Genomic DNA, 20,071 nt, shown 5'->3' with positions numbered 1-20,071 from the left:
CGAAAGGATACCAATCAAGTGGTTGATTTGTTGTGGATAGTGGCAAACTTCCTTAGTGATGTTGGAGTTGCACTCATCCAGGCAAGTAGGGAGTATTCCATCACACCCCTGACTTGTGCCTTGTAGATAGTGGACTGTCTTTGGGGAAACAGGTGAATTACTCAGCACAGAATTTCTTCCAGAATTGACCTGCTTTTGTAGCCACAATATGTATATGGCTGGTCCAGTTTGGTTTCAGGACTCTGGTATCTACCCCCACCAGGATGTTATTAGCAGGCAGTTCATTAATGGTAATGCTATTATACAGCAAGGGATGATGGTTCGATTCTCCCTTGTTGGAGATGGTCATGTATGGTGCACATGTTACTTGCTATCTATCAGTCCAGGCCTGGATGTTGTCCAGATCTTCCTGCATATGACATTGCTTCAATATCTGAGGAGTTGCAAATGATCCAATGGCACATTGTGCAATCATAAGAGAACATCCCCACTCTGACCTTACAACGAAGGTCATTGATTAACCAACTGAAGATGGTTGGGCTGATGATACTACCCTGGGGAACTCCTGCAATTATGTCTTGGGGCTGAGATGACAGACCTCCCAACAACCACAACCACCTTCCTTTGTGCTGGGTATGATACCAACTGGCAGACCATTCTCCCCAGATGTCTGCTGACTCCAGTTTTCTTACTCTCAGTCAAATGCGGTGTTGATGTTAAATGCAGTCACTCTTAATTCATCGCTTAAGTTCATGTTTGAATCAATGCTGTACTGAGGGCAAAAATCACCTGGCCCTGGCATAACCTAAACTAAGCATCAATGAGCAGGTTAATCATTAGCGAGTGCAACTTCATGGCAATGTTAATGATCGCTTTCATCATTTTACTGATGATTGAGAGTAGACTTAAAAGATGATAATTGCTTGGATTTGCCCTGCATTTTCCATTCCTGGGCAATTTACCACATGGTTGGGTAGATGTCAGTGTTGTAGCTGTACTAGAACAACTCGGTAAGGGACACAGGTAGTTCTGTAGCTCAAGTTTTCAGTACTTATTAAGTAAGCTGCAAAGAACAGGGGGTAAGTCTCCAAAGGGGTATAGATTGATTGAGTGGGTGAGCAAAAATACTGCTGGTGGAAAAATGTGAAATTGTTCATTTTGGCAATAAAACTTACAAAAACCATATTGTTTAAATTAAGAGAAACTGTAGGGCTCTGAGGTGCAGAGGGATATGCATGACATGGTACATGAGTTATAAAAAGGTAACATGCAGGTACAGCAAGTGATTAAAAAGGCAAATGGTCTGTTGTTTATTTAAGAGGGGAATGGAACATAAAAGTAAGCATGATTTGCTATGAGGTATGTAGAATGTTGGTGAGGCTACATTTACTGTATTATGTATGGATTTCATTTCCCTATTTAAGAAAGAGTGTAAAAATGTTAGAAGTAATCAGGGAAGGTTTATTCAACTGATAACTATCTGGGATGGGAATGTTACCTTATTAAGGAATAGTTTGGGTCTATATCCATTAAAGTTTAGATTAATAAGAAGCGGAACGTAGAAGATCTTCATAGGATCCTGTCATCACAAATGTTGGAAGTATTGTTCCTTTTGTACATTAGACTGGAACTAGGGGCCTGTTTAAAAATAAAGTGTACTCCATTTAAGATGGAAATGAGGAGAAATTTTATCTCTTGTGACATTGAGTGTTTTTGGAACCTTCTTCCCCAGAGTGCGATGGAAGCCAAATCATTGAATGTTCTTAAGGCAGAAGTAAATAGATTCTTGATTAATAGGGGAGCCAGAGGTTATCAGGGGTAGGCAGGAATGTGGTTTTCAGACCACTATAGGTCAGTGTTGATCTTATTAAGTGGTGGAGCTGGATAGAGGTGTCATATGGTCTATTCCTGCTCTTAATTTATTTGTATGTCAACTCTTCAGTCAATAGCTGCGTTGTAGCTTTGTTTACGAGTGTTCATAGACTAAAAATGTCATGTTATCTACTTGTAGCAGTGTAATTAAACTGTGTGTATATGTGTGCATTGGAGTATTGTGTACAGCATGTTTCTTCTGTATTCCACCTGGTTCATGTAAATCTATCCTCACCTTGAAACAATATATCTTCTCATTCATTGCAAGCAGTATCACAGGAGATTATTCTTATTTTGATTGTTTGGTATATGAAAATGTCTTGAATCTTGCAAATGTCTGTTATATTCCTTTCACTGAATTCCAATGTATCACACTTTGTTGCAGTGGCAAAATAATCATAGGCAAAAAAATTCAAGCGTTAATTTGAAGCCTGCAATTTACAAGCAACCTGCTGACGAAACTTTGATTTCACCTAAAATATGCTATAATTCCAATTGGCTATTATTTACTAAATTCCCACCAGACCCAACTTAAATGTCTCAGTGGATCTGTAGACTACATGCGAGCAAGACAAGCAATACTGTATTTTATGTACAGTTCTGAGGTTTATCCGTCACGCTTAAGATAATGTACTTCTTCAGAATTGCAAAAGCAGCTCAAAAATTTACAAGTAATTGAAAACCTAAGATGAAAATGTCAGGAACTTCAAAATTACTTAATTGACCTAGATATTCCCAGGCTTCAAGATAGGATATTTGTGTTGGACTAGATTTGCTTTTGACTTATGGATTTTGATGTTTTCAAATCAGTTCAGCATTTTTATCCATTCAGACAAGCTGAACCTGGTGAACTGAACTTGATAATGATTAGTAGACCCTGACATAGAACTAATACGCACACTGTAAATGTCAGATACAACTGAGAGAGAAAATGAAGAAGAAACTGCGACTAAGAATAAATATGAAAATAAAATGACAATTAATGTAAAAGATTTCTGAAAAGCCTTCAACCAGTTTATGAATATTAAGTGGAGACTCTGAGGTGGAATGGGTCCTATTAGGACAAAGAAGGTGATACTGTTTCGGGACACATACCAAGGGTAGAATCCAAAGGATGACTCCCTCCACCATTCATGCACAGCAGCAGTTGGAAATCGGTTATCTCTTCCAAAGACACCATGGCAGGCCATGAACAGGCACAGTAATCTTCAGCTGCTTCATCAATGATCTTCCCTCCATCACAAGGTCATTAGTGGGGTTGGTTCACTATGATTGCACAAAGCTCAGCAGCATTCACAGCACTTCAGATTCTGAAGCAGCCCTTACCCAAATGTAGAAAGACATGGACAACATCCAAACTTTGCCTGACAAGTGGCAAGTAACATTCATGCCACACAAAAACCAGACAATGACTATTACCATCAAGAGAGAATCTAACCAGTGTTCCTTGATGTATAATGGCATCGCCATTGTAAAATTCCCCACTACCAATCCTGCAGGTTATCATAGACCAGAAACTGAATTGGACTAGACATACACACATAGTGACTAGAGAGCAGGTCCGAAATTGGCAACTCTGCAGTGAGTAATTCCTGTCTCCCTGAAGTCTGTCCACCATCTATAAAGCACAAATCAGGAGTGTGATGGAATGTTTTCCTCTTGTCCAGGTGGATGCAGTTCCAAAAATTCAAGAAGCTTGACACCAGGTGGGACACTTGATTGACACCCTCTTCATGCAGTTGTACATCCACTTCACCATTGATGCATGGTAGCAGCAGTGTGAACCATCTGCAAGATGTTGTGGATCAGCTCATCAAACCTCCTTTGGCACCTCCCAAACCTATGAAGGACCAAGGCAACAAATATTCAAGAGGATCTTGACAGGATTCAGAAGTGATTTATCACAATAATTTCAGCACAGGAGGATTTAGGTGCTAACCTAGAGAATCTAGAGCTGCTCTTGTAGCAGTAGAGATTGAGGAGAGATTTGATAAAGGTGTACAAAATTATGACAAGTTTGGATTTTGGGGGTTTAGATGATGAATAATGGCAATGAAGAGCAAGCCCTAACATACTAACAGTAAAAATCCAGTAGATGACACTGCAGTATTTCTAATTGATCCATTTTTGATAGGGAACTTACTTGAAAAATTCAAGCCTGTCATGCTTGTGGGTCTAGTGTGAGAATCCTCATTTTAGATCGATTAAAAAAGCTTTGCACAATCTGTTTCTTCCGAAAAAGAGATCTCCCTTTCTTTTGGTAGTTTCTGCAATCTAGATGTTAGGTTGTCAACTGCTTGTAAATTCCTGAACTGCTTTTGTAATTCTGAAGAAGTATAACATCTTGCATATGATAGGTGCACCTCAGAACTTTATATAAATTGAAGTATCTCATGTGATGCTTGCAGGTGACATCAAGAAGGCACTGAGGCATTCTTAGCTATTAGTTTGGCTTCTCATTCTAGGCTAACAGGTTAGTTAAGTCTGGTGGGATCTGGTAAATGACAGTCAATTGTCATTATAATATTTTAGGTGAAATCAAATTGGCATCAGTAAATTGCTTGTAAGTTGAAGCTCTCAAATTAATGCTTTAATTTTTTTATTTCCAGGATTATTTTGCAACTGCAACTGCAGTAACAAAGATACTCAAAATGGCAGAGATGGGACAATAAATAGCATCGACAAAAAATTTCAAGCTATTTAGGTCAGGCTTTTTGCTGGCATCTTCTTGATGCGCTGGCACTAGTTATGATCAACACTGAGGAGATTGCTTCAGTTCTAGGTATAATGTTTTTCACTTGTTTTGATACTCTGAATGGAATCCAAAACATGATGCACCTCAGTTATTTCATGATAACCTGTCAGTGGGTACAATACCAGGGCAATATCGTGTTGCGGTGGTGAGGGTCCTTATGCTGAAACCACAACTGAGAAGGACTTCTGCTCAGAAGCAGAACAGGTAGCTGAGCAGAATCACATGAAAACCATCCAATTGACTGTGCACAATCAAGGCAGTCAGGAAGTTGCCCACCTTGCAGCCAAGATGGTCGTAGGTGCAGGCACTATATTTAAGCAGTATCCAGATAGGTATATTCCACGTGAAAGCCAGCAATATCATTCTGCCTGCCTGAGAGATGAATTTGGAACTTTATCCGCTCCTCCTCGCCACACTTTCATACCTGGAGTTGAAGCTATCATTCTACCCTCCCTCTCTCTCAGTCACCTTTGACCTTCCCTCCACTAGTCTCCCTTCAATACCCTAATCCTGACTTTTATGACCTTCAAGCCATGCCACCAACACCCTTGATCAAATGTTAATATAGAACTGCTGCCCAATGCCCTTGATCTGTGAACTGTTGATGTTGATCACTCTGTCATCCTCGACCTGTTCCCAATTAAGCTTGATCGTCCCTGTCCTGCTTGAACTGCTTTCAACAGAAGTTGACTTTCTTTGTGTCATCTAACTCCTTTCCTCTGTTCCCTACCATTCTTCCTTGAATGGATCCAACCCTTCCTCCCTCAGATGTCTAAGTCATAATTACCCTCCTCCAAATGAACAGCTATACCCAAACTCCCAATAGCTGCCACATTTCTTCCCTGGATAGCCATGTGCCGAGTCCCTAAGTAACCATCTCATGAAGTTAGCCTCGTCTCTCTGGTCCAATAAAATTCCCTATACAGCTGGTGCTCATTCTAAAACTACCAGGAAACCTCCCTCACCTGCTTCGTGCCATCTTTATCCATGTTTTTCATTTATTGCCAACTTAATCACAACTGTATCATTTAACATGACAAACAAGTGTTTTAATGAGTGTGCACAACATGCTAATCCATGTAAAAATAGTCTCTCACTGCTTGCTGTCAGGAGCCACAAACCACCTTTCACCCACTGCCAACTTACTTTCCAACTTTAATCCCAAGTTGAAAACGTGACATTTTGCCTTCTGCATAAGTAAGTGCCTCCCCCCATCCGAGCTCTCATTTGCAGCACCCAGGATCTGCACAAAGTCTGGTTGCTGCTGTGAGCCATTAAACTACAGGAGCTTAGCAACTCATTTTAGATAAGACAAGATATTCATCCAAATGATTAAACCCCATTCTTTCGAAAGCCTTTTTTTTATCATTTTATTGCCGTGAACCCATTCAAATGCCAGCAACTTCGAACCTCCCTCAGCCTCAAACTGTAACTTTACACACAGTTTATGCTACAAAATTTAACCTGAAAAGCTGATGTAATTTTATGTTCCTCATCTTGAATCTATGATTTCTGGTTCAGGAATTTTGTGTACACCGGTAAAATTTAGCTATTTTTGTCTTTAGAATCCAAATGAAGCCTTAAAAACTTCAGTCACAACTTGCCAAGAAAGAAAAGCTTTTGGTTATACAATCACTCTTTACAGTTCAAGTCCTCTGCATGTTGCTATTCAATCTTATACTCTTCTGTTCACCGTTTCTAATGACATGGTATTCCAATTTGAAAGAAAAAGTTAAAACTGGACTCGCAAAGGAATTTGTTGTACCAAGTTGACCTACAATTTTGAAATGAGCTCCTTCTGTTTGTATTTTAAACGTCTTGTTATTTTGCCCAGCATTTGTGTGTTTTCCTTACAACAACAACTGTGTTTGGACTAAAATTTGCTTCATTTTCGTTAACCTAGAAATTCTGGTCAGCATATCAACCTGTTCATTTTTAGTTAAGGCTTCAAGATCCAAAGGTTTTGCCAGTAGTGCACCTCCTATTTGGATCAAATGGGCAGTATTCAAGAGGCAAACTGTGGGACATTTTGTTTAATCTTGTCCGTTGATAAAATAAAGGGCTGATATATATAATAGGTCAAATCAATACTAGCGAGTTTTGAGAAGATTTGTAGCTCAGGTTGAGGTTCTGGATGTGAGTTTGCTCGCTGAGCTGGAAGGTTAGTTTTCAGACGTTTCGTCACCATTCTAGGTAACATCATCAGTGAGCCTCCGACGAAGCGCTGGTGTTATGTCCCGCTTTCTATTTATCTGGTTAGGTTTCCTTGGGTTGGTAATGTCATTTCCTGTTCTTTTTCTCAGGGGATGGTAGATTGGTTCCAAGTCAATGTGTTTGTTGATGGAGTTCCGGTTGGAATGCCATGCTTCTAGGAATTCTCGTGCATGTCTCTGTTTGGCTTGTCCTAGGATGGATGTGTTGTCCCAATCAAAGTGGTCCAATCAAATAAACCTAACCAGATAAATAGAAAGCAGGACATAACACCAGCACTTTGTCAGAGGCTCACTGATGATGTTACCTAGAATGGTGACGAAATGTCTGAAAACTAACCTTCCAGCTCAGCGAGCAAACTCACATCCACAAATCAATACTTTCAAAATGCCACAGAGATTTTGCAAAAAATTACTTTGAAGCCTGGTGATTCTTGTTATGTGCAGTAAATGTAGCAGTCCAATTCATCCATGCCAACCAGATATCCTAAATTAATCTAATTCTATTTGCCAGCATTTGGTCCCTATCCCTCTAAACCCTTCCAATTCATCTACCCATCCAGATGCCTTTTAAATGTTGTAATTGTACCAGCCTTCACCTCTTGCTCTGGCAGTTCATTCCATAAACACACCACCCTCTGAATGAAAAAGTTGCCCTTTAGGTCCCTTTTAAATCTTCCCCTTCTTACGCTAAACCTGTGCCCTCTAGCTTTGGACTCTCCCACCCCAGGGGAAGGAACTTGTCTGTTTATCCTATCTACGCCCCCTCATGATTCTCTAACGGTCACCCCTCAGCCTTCAACATTCCAGGGAACATAGCCCCAGTCTATTTGGTCCTCCTGAAATAAAATGGGACATTTTAATCCTCCCTGCCCAAAATGAACCATTGAAACATTATTTAAAGGGGAATTTATCTGCATGTAATTTGATCCAAGGACCTGTGTATTATTGTGTCAGTGACAATGGGAACTGCAGATGCTGGAGAATCCAAGATAACAAAGTGTGGAGCTGGATAAACACAGCAGGCCAAGCAGCATCTCAGGAGCACAAAAGCTGACGTTTCGGGCCTAGACCCTTCTCTAGGCCTGAAACGTCAGCTTTTGTGCTCCTGAGATTCTGCTTGGCCTGCTGTGTTCATCCAGCTCCACACTTTGTTATCGTGTGTTATTGTAACTTTTTGATCACCAGGAGATTTTCCACTTTACATTATCATTATTTTTGTCATTATTTGCCTTACTTGCCTTCAATACATTTTATTTGCCTATCATGTGTGCCATTCTTCCCAGAGTTATTGTTAAAGGTAGAGTCATACAGGAAAATGTTCCCCACCTAAAGATGATGGGCTTGGAGTTGTGATTGATCCAGGAACCTAGTGAGGAGCCACCTTGGGACATTAACAGAAAGTTCCTCATGGGCGGTAGGGATCAGGATTGGCTTGCATGCCCAGTTGGACCGAATACAGCCCCAGTTAGATACGATTCTGTGGGTGCTGTGAAATCTTGCAGCTCATGGAGCAGGCCTCGTCCTGTATGTGAAAGATGCTGTTTCCAGGGAGTCAGCTTCCTTACAGCAAGCTAGAGGGGCTATTGGGCCAGATGCTTCACATCACTGTGATAGGTGCACGGACAAGAAAGGCCATATCGATGGCCCTAACAGTGCACTGGGAGGAGTTTCCCCTTCACTTCCCTGTCTTATAGCTTTGCCTAGAATCATTTGAACTTCAGATATGGGCACTGATGATCCCTAATTCACTTCAGCAGCAACTGCGTCTCCCAATGGGAGGGGTCTGATTGGACCAACAGAGTTGATGGTTTCTGTGGTTGCTAATTTGGAGGCCATCTCTGGAATGATTGGACCATAGTTGCACCAGCAAGTGCAGGACCCTGACCTCCATTTGGCCCTGACACTGGGCTTCCAACAGCTTTGGGAAAATCTCCCCTTCAGCTTCAGCAACAGCTCAGCATATTAAAAGGCAGCAGGTAAGGATGGCAGGGAGGGTGAGGGCTGAGGTTAGTGAGAACGTGTATTCATAGGCGACATTTCCAACATACAGGGTGTACACTCCTAAACGCAGTTCCTTGGCTCCACCTGAGGAGCAATGGAGCCTCCTTTTCTCCAGGTAGGCTCATACAGATTTAAGTAGCCTCCTGCAACAGGACTTGCGACTACAGACTAGGAGCCAAACTTTACCAGTGACTCTCACATGCACTACAGTCTTTGTCCTGTTTGCCATTGCCTTCTTCCAGCCTGCTACAAAAATCCTTCTCCACACATGCTAGTACACAGCTATATTCAATTACTCATCAATATCCCCATTGTCAGAGCTAAGCAGTACATCCTCTCCCCTCTCCCCCCACCAAGTTGATCTGAGAAACTTTGGGATTTAAAGGAGTGTTGATTTTCCTCATGGCCAGGGCATCATTGACAGTACAATATTGCCAGACGGGAACCTGGACACGAGGCAGCAGTATTTGTGAATAAGAAGGCCTCTCAGCTCAGTCTAGTTCACTTTGGACCAGAGAAATAAGCCAATGTATGGTAACCAGTTTTTGTCACAATACATTAATCATGTGACATTTACTATTCTTGCACAATTTTCAATTGTTCCCCCAACTCAACACTAGAGCTGCTGGTAATACAAAGGAATACCTTTCTGACCATGGTTCGTGACAACGACCCACAACCCCTCCAAAGCCTGAGCAGAAAGGGACTGCCAGCATTATTAGAACCTTATCTTCCCACAGTGTTTCTGCTGCTAATGTGTTAGAGAAGATCAAAGGATATTAACTGCTGGAACATCTTGCATGGATTCATGAAATTTGGCGAGAAACTGCCTATTAAAATTAAGAATCACATTATGATCCTGCCACTAAAACCTTGGGAACATTTGTACAAATACCGCCAAATGTTTGCAGTTCCGCACCAGATGTCAATTTATTTTGATTGTCGTCACTTGGCATGCTCAATTTTCTGAATTCTCCATTGTTTAGTAAGAAGTCAGAATATTCCACTGTGGGAATAATGTTAACAAGTGTCTACTTTACCAGTTATCATAAAATTATGAATTCTTAATAATTTTCATAATTCTTGTTTTCTTTGTATTAGATTACCACCCTAACAGTGTGCTTTCCTTAAATATATACTAACATAAAAGAATTGTAAAAACATAAAAAAGTTGTCTACAAGTATTTCTAAATCTATCTGTTTGCCTCTCCCACATTCATGACTCTAAACATTAGGTCATTTGTTGAGCTGCATGTAACTCAGTAAGAAAGATTGTCCAACAGAAGCTGAGCATAACTTTTGACAAATTTGAATCTCAAACTCATAACTATTTATTTGGCTATGTGCCATATTTCACATTGTTCAGATTTCAGCAATGTTTTTAGGTAGTCTGAATTCCATGTTTAAATATTCCCAAGTTTGCCCTCTGTTGCATAAAAAGGATCCAATCCTTACCCATAATGTAGAGGAAACAACATTAATCTTTTGCCTCCATTCTGGTTTAATGGTTCTGATTATTATTGTGTAGTATTGTATCATTTCCAAAATTATAATTGGGCAAACATATTGAAAGCATGTAATTCTTTTCCCATCAATGAACATTGACTGTCAATGATAATGTTACATAAAATATCAAGTCAGAAAATATTCAAACCTAGGCTATTTTTTATTTAGTGATGTGCTCAATTCCAAAAATTGCATCTGTTTAACTTGCTTTCTTTTTCTGTGGAACATTGAAGTAGTTTGAAACTTAGAGATCAGGTTGCATTATGAAACATAAACAAAGTGTGTATTATAGCTCCTCATTATTTTGTAAAATGTAAAGCTAGATTCATTTCACTAGTTTTGGATTTGAATTGTTCTTTCAATTTTCTTTTGATTTTAAGCATAACTTTTTTCTTTTAGTTCAACAAAGTGCGAACCATCACCACTAGATCTAATTCTGTCAAGCAGGGCAAAGACCAGCATTTCCCAGTCCTAATGAATGAGAAGGAAGACATTCTCTGGTGCACTGAAATGGAAAGGTATGTTTGTTTTCCTCGTACCCAATCCCAGTTTATACTTCCAGATACTGGTAGAATACAGGCCTCTCATTGTCAATATAACACAATTACACAGATGTGGAATAGTTTAACTCCAGATATTTCAAAACCCAAACTTTTGCAAGTCCACATCCAATTAATCAATTTTAGACTGCATCACCATGTTCGTTATTTGCCCTCTGAACAGTAGTTTACATGCAAATTTGGGAGAAACCTTTAGAATGTTTGTACAACAACTTGAATCTCTCCAGTCATACATAAGAGTAAGAGTCCAGCCCCCTGAGCAAACTGTATCATTTTGTTGATCATAGCAACTGTCTGAATCGGATTTCACTGCAAAGTGATTCAGTACAGCAGTGAAACAATGGTTAAGGAGCTCTACCGCCACATCTCTAATCCAAATTAAATTCAAATTCCTATAACCAAGCAATAGAGGATATCTGACCATAGAACATTGGAGGTTGATTGATTCCCTGTGTTTTAGCCACTAAACCTACCAACTCCTGGGCTGCAAAGGAGGAGTGGGAATGATAGTCTGCTGAGCATCAACTAAAAAACCAAATTCTTCCAGTTACACACCACTACTGGGGGTGCAGCCCAGGCCAAAATCTAAACCTAAGATAATCCTTTCCATCTTGAGATGCTGCTATCCCTTTAAAGTCAGCCTCTTCTCCTGTAGAACCGGTCAGAAATTTTATGATCATGATGGGATTGAGATGGTAAGTAGGTGTCCCACTGTACTCTCTTTGGCAAACAAGCAGATCTTTTTGATCCTAAATTCCCTAATATATCTAAGACACACCGATTTATGAATATGATCCCATATTGGGGTGTAATTTTAAAGATTCGACGAGGCACACCTCCTTTATTTTGACCTGCGTAGTGTTCTGATTTGCAAACAAATCAACCTGAGTCTCGACTCCAGAATGGAGTGCATTCACAACCCAGGGACTGCCTGTGGTCTTGTTAAAAGCACAAAACCTAAATGTGTTGCAGTCCATTCTTCCCTTCAAATCTTCTATTGAATTTAGCCGTATTATGGACACTATTTCAAAGATGTTCCCTTTCTGAATCATTACAATAATTGAATGCATAAGTGCATAAAATGCATTGACTTTAAACTATGGTGCTTTAACAAATAAGACTATGAATATGTGCTGTAAAATCCAGTCCATTTTCTACTTCATTTACTAATTTATCTCTTAATAGCACAGCTTGAAATATCTCTTTTTACTTTCTTATGGGGATCCTTTTTTAAAGTCATGCTGATAAATTTAATAAATCAATATTGTGTATCATTTTTGTTACTTCAGCCTGCATAGGTTCCCATTGTTGATGACACTCACTTAGATTCCTCCTTCCTACTATCCCAGCAGTGTGACATTCACATAAATTCTTAATCATTTCCACATAGCATATATCTTGGCACATTTAATGTATAAAGAAAAGGATGTGCACATATATAGCACCTTTCACTACTGGGATTCACAGAGCAAGCTAAAGCCATTGTTGATATTGGTGGATTCAGCAATGGTAACACCATTAACATCTAGAGGCAATAGTTAGATTCTTCCTTCTTTGAGAGTCATTAACTGGCTCTTGAGTGATATATATGTCAGTTACCATTTAAACAACTCAAGCCTGGATATTGCCCAGGTCATGTGCATTTGAACATGATCTGCTTCAGTATTTGAGGAGTGGTGAAGACTGGTAAATATTGCACAATCATCAGCAAACATCCCCAGTTCTGACCTTATGATGGAGAGAAGGTTATTGATGAAGCAGCTGAAGATGAATGGGCTTAATGAGAGATCTACCACTTGTTGAATAATCTTTTGTGGCCAAGAATCTGCTTTGCTTCAACCATCTGGGTGTGCAGGTATTAAGTTAGCTGCCACCACTGAAAAAAACAGATAAGCATATATATTATCTTAGTATAGAACAGGCGAAAACAGAGTACTGAAGGTTAAAAAAAGGAACACAAGTAACTTGCTCTTCCATCCAACATGATCAATACTGACCTTCAGCTTCAATTCCACTTTCCTGTCCATTTCCTGTATCCCTTGACTTTATCAGGGAAATGGAAAAAGGTGACTGGGCTTTCAGAGAACACCTCTATCACTGTAACTATTTCCATGATTCTACAGTTTATTACAAGTTTATAGAAATTATTTAGATGAAGGGACAGAATTTATTGATGGCACTAAGGTAAGTAGGAAAGTAAAGTTGAAGTGGACATCTGGAGCCTGCACAGGGGTCTAAGTAGGTTAGGTCAGTGTCCAAAGATCTGGTAAATAGATATGTGGGAAAATATAATATTGTCCATTTAGGTAAGAAGAATTAAAAAGACCATATTACCTAAAAAATGAGCGGTTGTAGAGCTCTGATATGCACAGGGATCATGGTTTCCTGGAGATGAATCACAGAAGGTTACTGTGCGGGTACAGCAAGTAATTAGAAAAGCAGGTATTATTGATTGTCAGGAGATTGAATAGAAAAGTAGTGAGGTTATCTTCTGGCCATACAGGGCATTGATGTGGTGTGGCCACACCCAGAGTATTGTGTACAATACTAGTCACCTTATTAAAAGAAGGGAGTAAATGCATTCGAAGCAGTTCAGAGAATGTTTATGTACCTAGAGTGAGTAGGATGTCTTTTGAGGAAATGTTGAATAGGCTGTACTTGTATTTGCTGTAGTTTAGAAGAGTATGAGCAAGTCCTGATTGTAACGTGAAAGATCCTGAGGCGACTTGGCAGGGTGGATGTGGAAAAGATGTTTACCCTCCATTTTCCAGACCACTTAGCCAATTTGACTTGTACAATCTGTAGGAAGTATAAGGTTCCCTGCCATTACATTTATTACATTGCCTTTGTCACTGGCTTCAATGATTTTGTGTTCAGCCCTGTGACCCTTGCTCGGAAATAACATTAAACCATCTGTCTATGCTCTCAGGTAGACATAAAAGTTCCTACAGCACAATCTCAAAGAAGAGTTCAAGAGTGGTAGACACCACTATGCAGTGCTGTTGATGGCCTGAAACACTGAAGTCTCAACCTCTGCAAAGATCACATTAGATGAGTTGCTTCATCCAAAATACTTACTCCTTTCTCATTGTATGTTCTTTTCCATCTCTAACAGCTACATCAGTCATATTAGCAACTCTCAAGTATAAAGTGAATGTGTCTTATAGTCTCACACCGAGCATCTGAATGCAAAATTCTGAACTGAAGTCAAACCTTCCTCATTCATTTGAAATCTGGGCTATGACCTACGTACTTTGCCTAGCACCAAGTTCAAAATGATTGTCAAGTGACTGCAAATTGATCATCGGAGGAAATTGAAGCTCATTCTAGACTTGACATGAAACAAGCAACCCAATGACGCAGAGGCAGAAGAAAGATTAGGCACGATCAAAGGGACATAGAACAGGGCTTCAGCTGCATACATGTAAGATTGAATTACCAAGGCATGTGGAAAGTGAAGAAAGAGCAAGAGTCAATGATATATTCATAGTAATCCAAAGGTAATCTTGTGTATGGGAAAAGAAGTCATTGCTGAAAATGATCTAACTATGAATATGCAACAGTCAAGACTGCCAAGCAGTGGCAGGCCCATTGAACTGTACAAGAGACACAAGGCATCAGAGGGTAACTGTACGATTTAACTTGTCAAAAGCTCCTGAGAGAATTAAGATAGTTCCCTAATCCTACCAACAGATACAATCTGTAATGGATTAGGGCTATTTTAACGCTGTTACAGGGAGAGACTCAAGTATGATGTTGCAGGAAGGATTAGCATGGATCTTAGAGGCAATAATGCCTTTGGAGAGAAAAGGGAGGTTGCAGGTGGATGAAAGTTTATGAGAATAGAAGGATTAAGGTTGAAGTTTTTTAACAATCTCAGTTTTCCATTTAAGTTTTCCCATTTCATCAAACCAAACTATCCCTGAAGCCTCTTCATACCCTGTGTCCACTTGAAACAGCGCAAATGCTGAGTAGAACAGTGCTTTGGTAAATTCAAGCTTATAGCAAAAAAAGCATTTTAGCCTCACACCATTACAATGGGCAAAACAAATTGCTATTTCTTTGTACCAAATCCTGTTATCGTAAAAGTCAGACGTATGGAAATACTTGGCATTCTCTTGGTGTATTAAATGTTTAATCACCTGATGAGAACTCATTTTCTGGAACGAGAAGATGTTTTTAGGTGAACTGGCTCACAAACCAGCTGTTTTTAGTGAAACGCTGTACAAAGTTTTCTTGTTTCAATCTGGCATTTTCTCAGGTTTCCCATATCAATTCATTGATTTAAAACAATGTATGAATGTATACATGCATGAATGGACATATTTTTCATAACCTTGAAATAGGTTTCATTAAAATGAAACTTCATTGTAATGCTGTTGACAATAGAAGTATCTCACTTTTTCTTCAGGGTGTTTGGTTTCCCGGTCCATTACACAGATGTCTCCAATATGAGCCGCCTTGCCCGACAAAGACTTCTCGGGAGATCCTGGAGTGTTCCTGTCATACGTCACCTGTTTGCACCACTGAAAGAATATTTTGCCTGTGTTTGAAAACAAAGAAGAAAAGGAACTTATTAAAAGAAAGGAAAGAAATTAATTTACTCCAAGGAAAAAGAAGTCACATTCTGTTAGATGTTACTTAATTTCACTATTTTAAATGTCATTCTTTTTATCCTATTTAATTTTTTAAATGTTTTTAATTTCAGCTATTTTAATGGGTAATTTTGTAATTATTGTTTATGTTGTGTTCAAGCTGTACTTGAGATGAGGCTGTTCAATCCTTTGCAGCACTGGGAAAATGACAATTTTGCCTTGTGTAGGTGGATAGGAGCAGCAAGAAGAAGCTGGATTTGAACAGAGCCTGGAACATCAAGTCAGCCAGCTGAGCCTTGCCTTACCAGCACCATTTCTGGTATCTATCTCGAGCAAAAAAATCAACGCTACATACAAATATTATACAATACTTCAGGTGCCTCCAACCAGAAACCATGAAGAAACAGTATATCAGCTGCCAGTACCTCTCATTTACAATACACTGATAGTTGTTCGAAAAAGGTACTACTGTGCAACAATTTCTGCAATGGTGCTTTTACAAAAGGTGATTGAAAACATCAGCTCTGATGTTGCCTTACCGTTTACAAGAGGCAGAATTGTAAAATAATCAGGAAAGAGCAACATTTAATGTTGTTAAGGTGGTCTTTAGTGGCTTGAGTGTGAAAATGTAGTAACGTTTTCATTTTCTCAAGAAGTCACTTTTAAGGACTTTTGCCATGACTGTAATTTTTCTATCATGTTTGTACAATAAGAAAAAATATATAACAGAAAATGGTGCTTTTTTCTTAAGCTTTCATCCTTGGGCTAAGGCCTGGTGCTTAACTTAACAGGTCACTTATAGGCAGCACAAATAGCCAGCCAACATGCAGTGATGTGTTTGGTCATCCAAAACTAAATGACAGGCTGCAGTTTTTTACTGAAGGACTGATGAATTTTTTACATCTGTGTTTTCCTTTAATTTTGGTTGATTTTTTTAAAATTACCTAAGGGGTCTCTTTTATACCAGGAAATACCCCTCCTTGTAGCTGCATATAATCAGGTACAAGTCAATACAGTGCAGCTTGATGGTGTAATTTTGCCTCTCTTTTTTTCCTTTGTTCCCATTTCCTTCCTTATCCTTTAGCCTTTTTTTTTGTTAATCTACATTTTTTTGTTGTTTATAAGTTGTTTATGCGAATCGTATTTCTGCTGTCAGTACTTGATCAAACGCAACCATCAGTTTTCCTTGAAGCAGTTGTCGATTCATATGGTGCTACACTTTTTTTTCTGAAATATTGAAAGAAATCTGCTATCTTGACAATGATTTATTAAGTTCTCATAGTCAAGGAAAAGCACTATTATTTTACTCTTTTAAGAAAAGAAAAAGGCATTTTAACTTTGTACTTGAAAAGAAAAAAAAATCAGTTTCATGTGTTTTAGCCTAGACAGTGCCGTAGTTGGTGCTTATTTGTGGGAATCATGTATTCATATTGAAGACAATGTAGTAAATTTGCTAATACTTTTACTGTTACATATGTATTTGCTTGATCCCCAGCAGCAGTGCATTTTCTTTCCACATTCCACACAGCAAACAGTATTTCTTTGGTTTTATTTCTTCATTTTACTGTCATTATAACTTTGATAATATTTATTGATGATAATGTGCATTTCAAGAGATTTCACTGAAGATTGTATTTCAGTGAATATTGTATTACAGTGTATTGCTCGTGACATAGCTGTTTATGGAAAGGTCAGTATGTGGAGCAGCTGTAGCAGTCAACCTCCACCCCATTTTCAAAGCCCAAAATGCTCCTTTCTGATGTACTTGTGCTGGAGAACACTTGAATAAATGTATTGGTTTTTTTGTGCAAAGTGTACACGGTTGTGTATCGGCTTGTTGTGTATTCTTTTGTTCTTCTCGTATATTGTTTCTATCTACTGTAGATCCAGTTGGCTGACATCTAGGGGAAATAAAATCACGCCTTTGTGTGACCTGGTTCCCTTAAATTAATCAGTTAGTTGAGTAGGACGTTTGCTGCTGAGGAGCAAAAAGAAAATTCCAGAAGTTTTATTCAGAAACAGCTTATTATATTGGCACACTAGGAAAAATGTTTCTAGTACTGTATGTGAACATTTTCAGACTCCAAATATTTCCATTTTTCATGTGATGAAGGAACTCTGCTGTCCTGAAAGCTAATGTATTTCAGATATGTGCATCTGATCCATAAATGGAATCAAATGCAACATTTTGGCAAATTTACTCAGAAACCAACTCTCTGCCTAGTGTTTTAAACTGTGTGCTGCTGTGCTGTGGGGAAATGAAGCTTGTAACACTGCAGTTTTTTCACCACATGGGTGGCCACACTTAGCTGCCTCCTTGCTTACCTGCTGACTTCATTGTGGACATGTTTCCCAGTACAAATGGTCCCAGGTGCGTCACATTATCCAGAGTACTGAGTTACAAAGTGCTGATTTTATTAGATAATACACTTGTTGCACAATCAACATAAAATTAAAGAATGAAATGTTAAAGATGACCTGTGGGGGCTGTTGTGGCGCAGTGGTCCAGGTTCAAGACCCACCTGCCCCTGAGATGTGTCATGACATGTCCAAAAAGTTTCATGAAAGATAATGATTGAAGATGACCTGTGCAAATCTGTTCCTTTCGGAGCAGCGTTAGCCTATAGTTGGGGAAGCACTTTTTAACTGGTAACAACTTGAAGGACTAAAAAGCTCTTTGTTTTCCCTCCTCTTCTACAGCATCCAATTTTGTCAGAAGGGAATGTTTATGCCAATAAGACTAAGAGCTTCTTGTAAAATCTGTATCCAAATAACATCCCAATTAGAACAATTAGTTCAGATTAGTAACTAATTACGAATACTTATTAAGTTTAAAAAAATGTAGGGCTGGGGTAACTCTTGAAACTCCAGTAGCCAGCAGATATAAGGCCCCACCCCCTTAATGATATATTTTTCTATTTATATTCTCTCCCAATTTTTACCATTTTTCCCTAACATGACTGCTCGCCTCAGTGCTGTTTTTCTTCAGCCAGGACAGTGGAGAGCTCCAAGCTGTGACCTCCTTCATACATTATACCACTGTTTCTTTATCTTCAACTAATAGAAAAAGTGCAATTATCTGGAATTAGCAGGTACTAGTCCTGTAGTAAAATTTAAAAATTCTTTAGGGCATTTTATGAGCTGCCAGTTAAAAATGAACGAAATGATCCCAATTTAAGGAAGCAGACTTAAGCAATACAAATGATATTAACTTTAACTTGCAGTTTCTGCATTTTAGTGTGCTGCAAACATCATAGTGTTTTGTTAACCAGCAGCATATATCTAACTCATAACAGATAAAGCAGCCTATTTGCTGCAATGCTTAAATATTTGTCAGAGAGCAAATCTGAAGGAAAGCTTTCTTTGCTTGTGACTGGACTGCTCATTAAGGAATTTTTGAACCGCATTAAACTCCAGTTGAATAGAGAAAAAAAAGGAGAAAACCTGACCCATTCAAGTTTCCCTTCTGCTGCGTGATCCTAGCACAGCAACTCTCCACAGCTTGGAACTTTCCATGCCTCTCCACTGAAGAATAAAGCATAATGGTGCTAAAGGGTGGCAACTGTAAGGATCTAACGGGGGGAAAGAGGTACAAAATATTTTTTTAAATGCTTAAAAACGTACTCAGTACATAAAAATCTAGCTGTGATAAATTTGGAGTCCATTCTGGAGCACATTGTATCACACCAGGGTTAATGGCAACTCCAGTGCACAGAAAAACTATCTTAAAGGGGCACTGATGTCACAAAAAAGTATTTTGAGAAAACTTTTTTTGTTTACGAACTCATAATGCAATTATGTTAATTGTTCAAAAAAATCACTGAATCAGTCATTCATGATATCATCATGATTCAAAATGGTGCATGCCTATTTCTTTCTCGCCAAACAAAAAAGGTTTGCCAAACACTTTTTCATGAAAACAGTATCCCTTTAAATATTAAAATGAGGTATTCTCTCATCTCTTTCCTTTAATATATATATATCCACACCCATCATTGATATTATGGTTATATAAGGTGTAACCCTGCTATGTGACTGTTACTGTAAGGATGGTTAATGTAACTGCTCAAAATTTATACTGGTACATTTATTTGTGACTGTATGTCTGTTAAACCTCAATAAAATGTTATACAAAATTGCACTGCTAAGCAACAAATGTATGATTGCCTTCAGTTTTTTAATTCTGTGATAATGACAAATGACACTCAATGCACTCATCTTATTCATAAGAAATGCACAACTATTTCATAATTCATGACCATTTCCCACATTATTTATTAAAATGATGCTCCATTTATACTGAAAAATGGACCTTACAATATTTAATTGAATGAAGCTGTTCTGAATCCCTATTATTTTTTAGGTATAATGATCCATTTATAAAGAAATACAACAATGCCACAAATGATTTTTTAACAAAACAAATATTCTTAAATATAAGGGAATTAAATATACTAAACAATATTAACATACATACATACTGTTATAAATCATATCGTTAAGCATTCAGATTTCCTTCTTATTTACCCCCAAGAATTTTTTAGAAATTTCAGGAATCTTAAAGTTATT

General features: G+C 38.6%; 1 protein-coding gene across 9 annotated transcripts in view; it reads left to right on the top strand.

The window, feature by feature from the left end:
- The window catches only part of dnmt3ab (DNA (cytosine-5-)-methyltransferase 3 alpha b), a 540,511-nt gene extending 520,870 nt beyond the window's left edge, over window positions 1-19,641 (top strand). For all 9 annotated transcript variants that reach the window (XM_059645667.1, XM_059645666.1, XM_059645671.1 and 6 more), the window contains 2 exons: window positions 10,747-10,865; window positions 15,319-19,641. In XM_059645667.1, coding sequence (XP_059501650.1) covers window positions 10,747-10,865; window positions 15,319-15,460 — 261 coding nt within the window. In that variant the 3' untranslated portion in view covers window positions 15,461-19,641. The remainder of the gene's footprint in view (window positions 1-10,746; window positions 10,866-15,318) is intronic.
- The last annotated feature ends 430 nt before the right edge of the window (window positions 19,642-20,071 follow it).

This window comes from Stegostoma tigrinum, chromosome 4 (assembly GCF_030684315.1).
Source record: "Stegostoma tigrinum isolate sSteTig4 chromosome 4, sSteTig4.hap1, whole genome shotgun sequence".
Lineage (NCBI taxonomy): Eukaryota > Metazoa > Chordata > Chondrichthyes > Orectolobiformes > Stegostomatidae > Stegostoma > Stegostoma tigrinum.
The sequence above is the reverse complement of the archived record's forward strand: the minus strand, read 5'-3'. Positions and strand labels throughout refer to the sequence as shown.